A 13,146-nucleotide genomic window follows, 5' to 3' on the forward strand; every position below is an offset into this window, starting at 1 on the left:
TGCAGTTGACAGGCAACTGAGCATCAGGATGGCTGGCTATGGTAGGTACATCAGAGAAGAATGCATGGATTGAGTGGACAATAGTGAGGAAAAACAGATCTGAAATATTAAGTAAAGATTTCATTAAGCACCTTGAGAAGAAGAACAGTTGGTGGATTGGAGAGTTGGTGGAGAGTCAGGATGGCTTGCTATGGCAGGTGCCAAAACTAAATATGAAAGAAATCAGACCATCAGAATATATCAGAAAACAATAATACAGAAAATAATGATACCAAAAAAATTTTATTTGATGGTATAACAACAATGTAAACATGGCTTAAGCACCTTGAGAAGATGGATAGTTGTTGGTTTGTGGGGAGTCAGCAGGACTTGCTGTAGCAGATGCAGGGACTAAACAACAAAAATATCAGAAAATAATACATGATGAAACATTAAAGATGAGTATGATACAGAAAAACATTATTTGATTGTGTAATAATAAAGTAAACATGGTTTCAAGCACCTTGAGAAGACGGATAGTTAGTGGATTGTACAGAGTGAGCATGAGTTGCTATGGTGGATGCAGGGACTAAATAACAAAAATATGAGAAAACAACTTATATGAGGTAACATTAAGGAGAAGTAGGAAACAATAAAACATTATTTGATGGTATAATAACAAAGTAAACATGGTTTTAAGTACCTTGAGAGGATGGGCAGTTGGTGGATTGTGGAGAGTGAGCATGAGTTGCTATAGTGGATGCAGGGACTAAATAACAAAAATATGAGAAAACAATTTACATGAGGTAACATTAATGAGAAGTAGGATTCAATAAAACATTATTTGATGGTACAATAACAAAGTAAACATGGTTTTAAGTACCTTGAGAGGATGGGCAGTTGGTGGATTGTGGAGAGTGAGCATGAGTTGCTATGGTGGATGCAGGGACTAAATAACAAAAATATGAGAAAACAATTTACATGAGGTAACATTAATGAGAAGTAGGATACAATAAAACATTTGATGGTGTAATAACAAAGTAAACATGGTTTTAAGTACCTTGAGAGGATGGGCAGTTGGTGGGCTGTGGAGAGTGAGCATGAGTTGCTATGGTGGATGCAGGGACTAAATAACAAAAAGATGAGAAAACAATTTACATGAGGTAACATTAATGAGAAGTAGGATACAAAAAAACATTATTTGATGGCATAATAACAAAGTAAACATGGTTTTAAGTACCTTGAGAAGATGGGCAGTTGGTGGGTTGTGGAGAGTGAGAATGAGTTGCTATGGTGGATGCAGGGACTAAATAACAAAAATATGAGAAAACAATTTACATGAGGTAACATTAATGAGAAGTAGGATACAATAAAACATTTGATGGTATAATAACAAAGTAAACATGGTTTTAAGTACCTTGAGAGGATGGGCAGTTGGTGGGCTGTGGAGAGTGAGCATGAGTTGCTATGGTGGATGCAGGGACTAAATAACAAAAATATGAGAAAACAATTTACATGAGGTAACATTAATGAGAAGTAGGATACAAAAAAACATTATTTGATGGCATAATAACAAAGTAAACATGGTTTTAACTAACTTGAGAGGATGGGCAGTTGGTGGGTTGTGGGGAGCAATGCTTTCTGTGGTGGGTGCCAGAACTAAATACAATTTTAAGAAATCAGAGAATACATAAGGAAGCAATAATGAGGAGTATGCTACAAAAAATAATATTTGATGGTAGAATAACAACTAAACATCATGGTTTTAAGCACCTTGAGAAGATGGACAGTTGGTGGGTTGTTGACGTTCAAGATCAATTGCTGGTAGGTGCAGAACAGACAATGGTTATAAAAAAATAATAAAAGCCAAAAATATACTAGTAAATTGTGTGATAACAAAGTAATCATGGCATAAGTACCTTCAGCGGAAAGGCAGTCAGAAGGTGGCTGAGGATCCTGAGGACTGGCTGTGGTAGGAGGAGGACCTAAATATTAAAGACATCAGAAAAGAATACATAAAACAAACAAAATGAGGACTAGAAATAACATTAGTTTACTGCGTCATAGCAAAGTTAAGGTGGCTCAAAAAAGTAATATTTCACTGAGAAGTCTGGGCTCTAGCATGCAATTTAGCGCTAAGCCTCATGGTCACCGGAGGAGTCCTGAGAAAGTCCCCAAGAGTTCAAGTTTGCAAAGCTCACAACAAACATGGTGGAACGAAGTCTATGTTTCCACCTAGTTCAATGAGGTGTTTGGCATATCACTTGTTTTTATCTTCGAAAACAGCCATTCTTCAGGCAATTCCAAATGAAAAAAAAAATCCTTTTAAACTGCTTTGCTGGAATATAAATAAAAATTGCAGTTGATGTCAGTTGATGTTGTGATCAATTGTGCCGGCTATCAATAGATAAAAAACAGCATGAAAAAAGTACTCTTCAAGTTTTCCTTGTTCCTTTTACTACTAGGTCAGTCTCGCCTTCGGGTATTTTTAGTACTCTTCTTCTACAAAGGCAGAATGCATGTGTGAAATTTTAACAAAAACTGTGGAGTGGTATTTTTCCAATCTTGAAATTTCCATTTTTTTAAATGTCAGCAAAATCTACCGTAACTGTGCATAATTTTTTCTAATTTTCCCTGTATCTTCTTGTGTGTGTAATAAAAAGATTTTTATAAAAACAAATACATTGTATGGGGTCACTGGCTTACTTTTTAAAATAGAAGCAATTGATGGCAAAAAGAGGGTCAAGTTTGTTGCTATGTATCAGAACAGTACTACCTTAATTATGACTTAAACTCAACAAAAGGTACAGTGGAGAGTTACCTTAAAAAAAATTGCACAGCAATTCAAAATGTGCAGTTCCAGGCTTGAAAAATTGCACCTAGCTCTAAAAGTCTCCAAAAAACAGAACACTGTCTTTTTTTTTGAGCCACCTTTAGATGGCATTACACACCTTGAGATGAAAATGAAGAGATTAAGCATTTGGACACTACGAGACATCAATATAATTAATTAATGATCAAATATAAGATGAATGAGTAATCAGTGATTAATTGTGTGAGAACAATGAGAAATTGATGTGCAATAAAAACCCAAGAATTTTGTGGTCTATTGATTTCTCACCAATGTCACTGATTTTTTAAAGTGTTTGTTTCTCTGAACCTCTTGTTTTCTGTTAACAACAGATGTCAGGTAGACAACTGCAATACTAACTGGCTCCTATTCAGTTATACAAAAATTAATATTATGGTTTGATGCTCTATTACACTGAATAATCAATGAAATAACTATTAAGTAATTGATGATTGACTGACAGGTTGGACTCCCATTGAATAGTCATCCATAACTCACCGATCACTGGCAAAAATCAATGTCTAATCAGCTGATTTAAACCCTGGATAAGACATTATTAATAATATTATTTTCTTATGACAATTTCAGATATCATTGAATATGAACAGCGATATAAGTTTAACAAGATTCACATAGGGCAATAAAAATCATTAAGTTCTCACCATATTGTACACTGAATGCCTCAAACATGTCTTTAACTGTCTGGGCAAAGTCTGAATTGCTCCTTACAAATTCTTCCCCATGTCCAGGGGTGCCATAGTAATAAAATTATTTCCCAGTTCCATGTTTGGCCCGGTAAAAAACTGCAACATCAAAGCCTGACTTGACATGCAATATATCAGCCTGAAAAATATTGGGGGTTCACAGTCAATTAATAAGAAACAGTACAAAATAAACACTTGTTTCTGTAAATGTAGTGCCATGTACTGCATTGTTCTTTTAGCAAAAACAAGACAAAATCTTACTAAGCTAAATGTAGTTTTACCCTCTTCTCCAGAAGCTCTCTCTGGATGGTTGCATTGACCTTTCCCATCTTATGAAGGTGCTCTCCATCCTTTTCCTTCTTTTTAAATTCAAACAAACAGCCAGCATTTTTGCAACGCTTGCTGGCTATGGGGCTCTCAAATGAGCAATCAGGACACCTCTGTTGAAAGAATAAAGTTAATTGTCCAAATAATTTAATTACCATAAGATTCAGGTTTCTTGAGATAATAAATTAAAGCTACTCCTAATGTAATGTAAATAGTTGATGTATATGTATGTATCTACTGTTCCAACTTGACGCTTAAAAGACTCTAGATACCGAACTGCAAGAGCACTAGCGGTTACACCCAGTCTTGACTTGGATAATGCATCTAGTCTTCTTTATCTCATTATTGTAATCTTTTGAACTATTATAGACCCAATGGGAATTGTGGAAAACCCTTCCAAGCCTCCTTAGGTGACTGCAAGGGCCCAGCATTCTGCAATCGGTTATCCCCCATTGGGCTTGATAACTTTTTGCTCTCTCAAATTATGTAAATTAATGGCTTATCCATTTTGAAATCACGGGTTATCCTTGCAATGAGATTAGCTCTCACTGGTGTGATTTAATCACAAATTGCACTATCTTTTGCTGTAAATCACCATCTTTTCCTCAGCCAATGAAAATGGGACAGTAAAACAAAACAACCAATCAGATTTGAAGGTTTTTTTTAAACTAACCAATCTTATTACAGGTTAATGTAAGATTTGGCTATTAAATAATGTGATTTCAAAATGGATCTAATAAAGCGGCAATTGAACATCGGATCACAAAATTTTGGTCTGAAATCATACTTGTGATTTCAAATTGAACTCGCACCTTTTGCTTGTTTGATTTTGAAATCACGCGTATGATTTCAAATCTAATAATATACATGAAAAAATATCTCAGTTCTGATAGGTTAAGATGAATGCAGTTTTCAGTTAATTCAGTGCAGAAGAGAGTGAATTCAGTGCAGAAGAGGGTTAGTTCATGGAAAGGAAAGAAACAAAGGCAAGGAAAGAAACAAACCAGACATTCTGATTGATTACAATGATTGGTCAATGTCAATGTCAAGGTCAATGTCAATGTACATGCCACTTGTAGGGTTTGAATAAATTCTTTTTGCACCTGATGCACGCGCTTTTCTTCTGCATAGTTATGAGAAGCTACCTCGTCTTTTTTTCATGTATATCATTAATAGATAATCACATGATTTTCTCTTGCAATTTGGAATAAATAAGCACTTGTAAATTTTTTAGAAGACCACAAATCGCACTTGCCCTATGGGCTCATGCATTGTTAGTCTTTGAAAAATTACCTCATGCTTATTTTATTCCAAATTGCATTTGAAATCATGTGATTACCTATACAAAAAAATTGCAATCCACTCAGTTCAATTACCATTATTCATCATATTTGGTTCAGTTCTTGAGCTAACAAACCCAAAAATAATTCCATTAGTGAACAGTTTGATTAAAATAAGGGCGACTGGAAAAAAAAAACTCTATGACAATTTTTTGGGAGCCCTTCAGGCTCCAGTTTTTAAAAGTTAGCAGCCCAGGCCAATTGTTTTCTTTGGAGCCCAGTTGGGAACGAAAGAACCAATTAGGTGCCCACAATTAAGTACTGTATTAAAAAAAGAGAAAATAGAATTCTACTTATCTATCTTAACAGTCATGCCTAATTAGATTCTCAATGTTTCCACTCGTAGCCCCATTCCTACCACAACCAGACACCCTCTCCAACTGACAGCCATTTTGAATTTTTTTTCAACAAGCACCCAAATTTATTCAAGCCATCACCAACAACCAGGCTCTCTATGTTTTTTATTTGAGGACATTTATGTATGCCTTCAGTTGCTGGGTGACAAAACATAGGACGTACATATAAATAAATAGTTTCTGGAGCATACTTCTCCTTCAACCCTCTAAATCACAAACATAACAGAATTTCTCCTTGCAATATCAATACAATGTCATGCAAACACACGATGAAAATAGAAAAAACTATCAACAACAGGATTATCAGTTGATCCCATACCAAATTCTCCAAACTCACAACATATGAAAAGTATGACAGACAGTAAGGAGAAATAGTACTGTCAGGAGAGATTTTAGTGTCCTATACAGGTGAAAATTTTTAGTACACAATTCTGTGTGTTCACTTCCTTTACATTTGTTTAAAAGTATGTCTGGTTTGCAACTGAGCTTTAGCTGGCAAATCAGCTTCTTTTCCTTATTCTGTTTCCCTAGCTAAAAGTTTGTAACTGCTGTGATAATCTCATTTGATATTTGATAAAAGTTACTCACTATTAAAACTGTGATGGTTGCTATCCTTTTTTGATCACCCAAACCAGAAAGTTTAAGTAAATTAGATGTGATTAAGCTCCTCAACTGTCAAGGCCTCTAATCCTTCAGAATCCTTCACTCTATCCAAACCCACTCCCCCCCTTCCATCACAGACACAAAAACTCCAACACCAACTGTGAAATAAGTGTCAACATCTTTTCTTTTTAAATAAATGAGAGCAAAATGAATATTGAGAAAATATGATTAAAACAACAGTATTGTTTTCAAATACCTTTGCTTTTTGTGCATATTTTAGTTTATATTGTGCTGGTAAGTTTCCTTGTGTAAATAACTTATTCAGCAGACAAGAGTACAGGCCACTTGCAAAAGCCTCTCCAAAGGAATGAAAAGCTACTGCTACACCAATAACAAATGATGGCTCCAAACTTGGCACAAAAGTCTGAATTTGCTGTACAGTTTACATGTGTCAGTAAACAGCTTTATTATCCAACTACACTCCATGAAGTACAAATAATGCTTTCAACAAGTACAAATATCAAGCAGTATTTGTACTCCAGAGAACCCATTAGACAGGTTTTCTTGCATTGCCCAAGCAAGGAATTGGATTGAAGTTCCAAACAAAAATGGCTGATGATTTCAATCACTTTTCTAATGACAAAGAGTTGGGATGGCTGGCAAATATTTATCCAAATTTACTAGATAAACCGAACAAAGAAAAGCAGTTAGATGACAATGAAGTTTCATCATTTATTACAGAAAATAGAAATGTCAGCAACATGACAACACGCCAATTCCATTCTGCTTTGCATACTTCTGTCACGCACTCCCCTTAAATAAAAGTCTGCGAAATTTGCCTGCAGCGAAAGAACAATTTGGCATGCTAGATAATAAATAACTTATTAGATGTTTTAGTGTGTGGTAGCACTGCATATTTTTACTTGTTATTTGTATTTTAACTGACCCTATGGGCTCATCAAAATATGGTACAACCCGTCGAGTACTCAGCAATACTACAAAACAAAACGTATAATAAATACATACATTAAGTCTGCATGAGCAAACCTCAAGGATTTTTCCACTGTTTCATGTGTGACTTTGAACTACATTTTTCTTTGTTTGCAACTACATGAGCCTTCATTTTCCTCTGTTGTCTCATTTATATGCACACCAAGATGTCAAATAATTAAATAAATAAATAAATAAATACGTAAATTGAAGCTCCCCCTAAGAGGCTCTTCAGCCACAATGTAAACTAACCAAGTGCTTAAAAATCCCCACTGGCAGGAGGCAAACCAGTGGGCTATTTACAGAGCGCAGCCGAGGAGTTGAACCAGGGGCAACCGAGAAGAAATCCAGTGAGTGGCAGGGTGGAGGACTTGAACTCAGGACAGTACAGTGGATTACAAGTCCAGCACCCTAACCACTCAGCCATGCCGCTGAGGGAAATTTAAGTAACTGCCCTGGGTAGTTACCAAAATTTGGAAAACATTAAAAAAGGGTTAGTTTTTCCTAAAAATTTTATAATTTCTTCGATGGTCAATGTTTTTCAGCAAGGTTGCTTTCATTGTTTTGGGGTTGTTGTACAAAATAAAACCATTATTCAGCTGACTCGTGCGTTTTCCAGTTCATTGACACTAACAGACCACTGAAATGACTTACAACGAACGTGCGTAACAGCGTTCGATGTTATCTTAAAAAAAAGAAACTTTGCCCTTTTTATCACAAAGAAGCAATCGCTTGCTTCGTTGTAAAATTAAGGATTTATATCACTTGTGTTTACAGAAGTTACAGAAATTTCTCTCGTCGCTGCACAACTCGGGAAATTACTGCAACTTCTAAAAAACACGCGTGAAGTTAACTTGTTCCCACGTGATTATCTGTCCAATTCGTTCTAAACATTGAGCGCGAGCCTGCCCACTTTCAAAAAGGACCTGCGAATATTTGACAGTTTTTCTCACCTGTGCCAATAGTTTGAGTTTTCCATGGGTGAGCTATGAGTAACTGTTGATATTTGGCCCAAGCTCTCACGAGAATCCTCATTGCAAACTCCTTTTTCAAGGTGATACAAAATGCAACACTGTTCCCGCCATGTTGGAAACCGAAGAGCCTTGGGTCAAGAATGACAAGTTAGGAGCCTTCGCTCCAAACTCAAAATAGCCAGCGTCAGTCCATTAAGGTGTCATTGTAAAAACAGCGAAGTGTCCAAAATCGCGCACAGTATAAACTCAAGCTTCGAATTCGAGCTTAGCCTGGGTGCTGCATTTTTTCGGTTCTTCACTAAAGAAGGGCTATTGCTCCATTAAATGAACTAACTAGATGTCATGACCAAAATAGCTTATTATCAGACCCTAAAATTAGATTTAAAAAGTTTATTAATGGCGGATGTTCTGGGGGTATGAAAGAGGAGGGAGTGACATTCACTCAAGAACCCCTTCAACTATGCACCGAGGGAAAAACGAAATTAACTTCAAATCTAAACGAACGATTGGCGCCCATTCAATGTGATTAATCGAGTGAGTAGCTGAGGCATTCTTTTCTCATGTTCACTTCTAGACTGCCCCTATTGTGAAAGTTTCATCATCTTGAAAGATTGTGATGACGAGTTCGAAACGCAAAAATGTCTGCCAATGGATGTTTACTTCGTGAAAAAAAATATGTGGCTCTATATAGTTTCTTCGGCGCGCGAAGCATGGGTACGAATGGCGCGAGCGCGCGAGTATTTAAAAGAAAAACAAAAATAAACATGGCGGCAAGACTTTTTATCGCGAGTCGCGTTCCACTTACAAACTCCTAAAAACGTGTTTGAAAATACACTTCTTTCTTCGTCTTCTCTTGACGTGGTTAAACTGAGGAGTCAATTCGCAGCATTTATTGCGCCCATATCAGAGAGGGTAGACGGTCGTCATCGAACGCGAAGGAAGTCGCAGCGTGGTCACGGTGCACTTTTTATGGTTGGAGGCTTCGCTTTGAGCTCCATGGGCAATGATACACAGAAAACAGCTGGAGTGTCTGCAGAGGTGCAACTGACACGGGAAAAACAACCACCAATGCGTGAGGAAAGGGGTCGGTTTTCACAAAGAAAACCCACTCGAAGTGGAAACGTGGATGACAGAACTCGTGGGATAAAGGAGTGGAGGGCGAAGAGGAAATTAGATTTTAAAGGAGTGGTAGAAGATTGGTCGCCACCGAAAAAAAGAGAAACCCGTTTAAGTCAGGTGTAGTTTAAATTTTGTTTTCACTATGCGTGGCACCAAGCAATTCGCCCCATACAAACGACTCATTCATGATATAAACATCACAAACGACCGAAAAAGAACAACCTAGCTTTACCGACAGACCGAAACAGACCAATCACGAACGACTTACGTCACTTGAGTCTTACAGCCAATAACATCACGGCAAAACCAACCGATCATTTCACACGAACTGGAATAAGAACATTCTACTGTCAACAATCACTCACTTGACTCTGATGATGACTTCCCCACAGGTTGTCGAAACGTCAGTCACTGCCACCGACAACAGTCCTTCTCAGGACTACACTCACCCGGACGATCAGACTACACCTTCACAAAATATATGAACTTCATATATTTCATTGTATCTGATAATAAAATGCTTTTCGCAATACATCGATTGTAAGGACCTGAGAGAATGTTATGTGTTGATATGTTCTAAAGGTACTGCTCAATCGAAGATTTTTCCTTTGAATTATCAACACAACGTCACGCGATCTTATGGTCGTGAAGTCATGTAAACAACGTTGGTGAAATTATATATCGCCATGTCTTGTAAATGCAACAAATTCGTTCTTTCTTTGCTTCTGAACGGTCTATTTTAGAACTTTTTTTCGATAAAGAGATATTTCTTGGTTATTTTGCCACGTATTTCATTCGTAGCTTTTGGTTAAAAGAATGTATTATACAGTTTACAGTAGATATTTTGAACTGCGGTATTAGATACGTATGATGCACGATCCTCGCAGTAGATAGCGCTATTTATGCAATAGCGAAAATCAGACCTGCAAAAAAAAAATAATAATAAAAAGTAAAAAAAAAAAGGCCTATATGGGATTCGAACCACTGACCTCTGCGATACTAGTGCAGCGCTCTACCAATTGAGCTAACAGGCCAACTGGGAGTAGGCCGTTAAGTTGATTCGTGAAATTGATAAATCAGATACAATGAATAGATAGAGTTCATATATTTTGAACTGCAGTATTAGATACGTATGATCCTTGTTAGAACTCCATATATTCATTGTACCCGATAAATAAGTTTTGTTCGCTAGTTGAAGTGAGTCATGACCCAAAACAAGTAACACTTCCTCTTTCAATCAGAAAACGTATTTGAGAAGGGAGGCATAACGAAATATTACTGTCGATAGTTGGAATTTTCTCCCAACGAACCTGTGACCCGTGAAATTTTAAGGTGGCTCGTACCGGTTATCGTCTTTTTGATGGTTTGTAACTTTGAAAGAATACAACTGAAAGACTTACCAAGGCCAGTTGAACACTTTTACGGGGTTGAATTATATAATCATTGGTTATCCAAAAACTAGGTGTCATTTCGTCACTAGCAGTTTCCATGGCAACGCTTTCATAGGCTTATTCAGACGCATTTTTTAGCTTGTGGCTTAAATAATTCGAAAACTAACCTGGTGACCCCATGATTTTTTTTCTGTGATTGCCTTTGGCACTTCAAAAGGAAAATGCACAAAGATTTTTAAAAAATTATACGTGGCGGAATTTCAGAAAATCTAGAAAAAAGGCAATTTTCAGACATCGCAAATTTCCTTCCGTAGAACTTTCTATTTTTTTTTCTGATGATTCCTTTCGACGTGAGATACGTCGTTATTATCATATTGGAACAATAAAAGAAGGGGTCACCGGACTTGTTTTCATGCAATAGCTTTCGTGAGTTTAGCAATTTCCACGCGCGTTCTCGCGCATTTAAAAATCTGGCCCCGGTTGTTCGAAGGATGGATAACGTTATACACTGGATAAATCTCTATCCGGTGGATAGCGCAGTACGTTTTGGTAACACTTATCCGCTGGATAGCGATTTATCCGTTGGATAGCGCTATCCGCCCTTTGAACAACCGGAGCCAGGATTATAAAATCGACATTTGCTCATGATCTGTTATAGCTACCGCTGACAATTGCGTGTGTTCGCGCGCGCGCCTACGATCAGCTGATGTTTACAGACGTTTACTGCTAATTAAGAAAATCATTAAACAGCTGTCAAAGATAGCCTCCCGGGCTCATCTTAAAAATCCTACACACGACTTCTGGCTGTATCATATTATTTTCTTTTAAGTTTCAAAGTCCTCTTCCACTTCAGGTAGATTATCCTTCACTTGAGTTCTTCTTTTTTCGCCGTCGCAAGATTTCATATCAGTTGAATATTTCTTTTAAATGTAAAGTGAAGCAAACCTTTACTTCTCCAAAAATCGTCTTCTTTATCTTAGTTTCTATCTCCTGCATTCACAGTAGCCGCTCAACACATCAAATACAAGCTCTTAGGTAAACTTCTCACAAAAGTAGAAAGAAATTCAATGTGCCGCCATCTTTATTTTGAATTTTCATCTTTTGATCTCGCGCTTCTTTCGCACGTTTCTCTCGCGCGCGTCACGCAAGAGTGACCTGTTCCCCGTGCGAGGAAACTGGTACGAGCCACCTTTAACGTGACATGATATTTTTAGCATTACAATGTTTTAAACTCTTATGCAATTCTGTGTCATTTACAACAAAAATTTTCGATCTGCTCTCGTACTGTCTACCAATGTCCTCGTTGGGATATAAAAGAAATCCTTTAATACCCATGTGGTCTCTCAGGAAACAGTTTTCTTTCCCATGGATTCAGTCGTTGAATTATCATCATCAGAATCTTTTTTCTAAGAGATGTTCATCGAACTGACCATGATAACAAGTGAACGCTTTATTAGTGTAAAGCGAAGAACTTTCTAGCCTCGCACGTCTTGCACCTTAAAACTGCGGCAATTTTTTTGTGCCAAGCCGAAAAGCTTCCCAAACTTGTTTTGTCTCTTTGAACCTTCGAGATATCCGCGGATATTTTCACATTTCCACATTTCCACACAGAGATATGACTTGCCTGCTACATCATGGACAAAGAAAAGGTTTGCAAACGTACACTTTTTGACGAAATTTGCCAAGTCTTTGTTTATTATCTAGCTCGACTGTCGATGACGAACAAACAACTTGCCTCCATAGGGACAAGGGCCCAGTTGTTCGAAGACGATCAGCGTTAAATTTTTTAGTCCAGGTTACTTTATTTCTCTCTGCAAGAGCTTTTTTGGTATTTTTTTAAGAGTATCCAGTCATCGAACTTTAGACTAAAAAAATCATGCTGTTTTTTTTTTCTTTGAATGCTTTCAGGTGTGAAATCAAATTTCACACTAACCCTGGGTTATATTAATAACTTAGCTTTGTGATATATGTTCAGTTCTACAAGAACAGAATTTGTATTGTTATTAACGCTCAGCTTTTGCTCGTTTGCTATGTTCATCCGCCGGATGGATAACAAAGTACATAATATCTGCTCTCTCGGGAAACAGTTGATTTTTTTCCTGGCCTTCGAATCTCAATGTTTCCCTCGGAAGCAGACATTAACTGCATATTTCTTCATGGTACGAATTCAAGCGCAAGAACTGCGTGAAGACCATGATGCATTGGACGATTTTCGTGTTTGCATCCTATGCATTTGGCCTGGTCCTAACGGCTAAAAGTACGTTTGAGTTCAATTTGTTTCTTTCTGAAGCGTTATACGGCATTCTTAAATCTGAAATTTAGAGCTTAGCTTCTCTTTCACAATTACGTATACCGTCAGATAATCACGAAAGCACAAACTGGCTGTTAAAACTTGATTAGCATCCAAAGGCTTCCGAAAAAAAGTTTCACGACTGGGTCCAACACGAGCGTCCAGTAGGCTTTTTAGGGATTGTTGATTTTCATTGTAACTTGAAAGAGTGGTGGAAGAAAC

The 13,146-nt window shown here is 37.2% G+C and overlaps 1 protein-coding gene across 50 annotated transcripts in view; it reads right to left on the minus strand.

Annotated features, from left to right (window-relative positions):
* LOC148738184 (uncharacterized) overlaps nt 1-8,715 on the minus strand; it is a 103,072-nt gene extending 94,357 nt beyond the window's left edge. For 4 of the 50 annotated variants that reach the window (XR_015996995.1, XR_015996994.1, XM_088750244.1 and 1 more), the window contains exons 1-11: nt 8,104-8,714; nt 3,816-3,974; nt 2,801-3,673; nt 1,899-1,964; nt 1,753-1,800; nt 1,578-1,638; nt 1,397-1,462; nt 1,220-1,285; nt 1,040-1,105; nt 863-928; nt 683-748 (exon numbers count right to left, since the gene is read on the minus strand). Coding sequence is in view for 46 of the 50 variants with exons in the window: in XM_088750244.1 (XP_088606370.1) it covers nt 683-748; nt 863-928; nt 1,040-1,105; nt 1,220-1,285; nt 1,397-1,462; nt 1,578-1,638; nt 1,753-1,800; nt 1,899-1,964; nt 2,801-2,977 (682 nt within the window). In the remaining 4 variants the exon portion in view is untranslated. Of the gene's footprint in view, nt 100-131; nt 207-324; nt 391-502; nt 569-682; nt 749-862; nt 929-1,039; nt 1,106-1,219; nt 1,286-1,396; nt 1,463-1,577; nt 1,639-1,752; nt 1,801-1,898; nt 1,965-2,800; nt 3,674-3,815; nt 3,975-5,237; nt 6,344-6,416; nt 6,841-8,103 lie in introns of those variants that run through there. The other 46 variants (XM_088750238.1, XM_088750220.1, XM_088750221.1 and 43 more) reach the window with 41 other exon arrangements.
* Nucleotides 8,716-13,146: the final 4,431 nt, after the last annotated feature.

Source organism: Stylophora pistillata, chromosome 2 (assembly GCF_964205215.1).
Source record: "Stylophora pistillata chromosome 2, jaStyPist1.2, whole genome shotgun sequence".
Classification (NCBI taxonomy): domain Eukaryota; kingdom Metazoa; phylum Cnidaria; class Anthozoa; order Scleractinia; family Pocilloporidae; genus Stylophora; species Stylophora pistillata.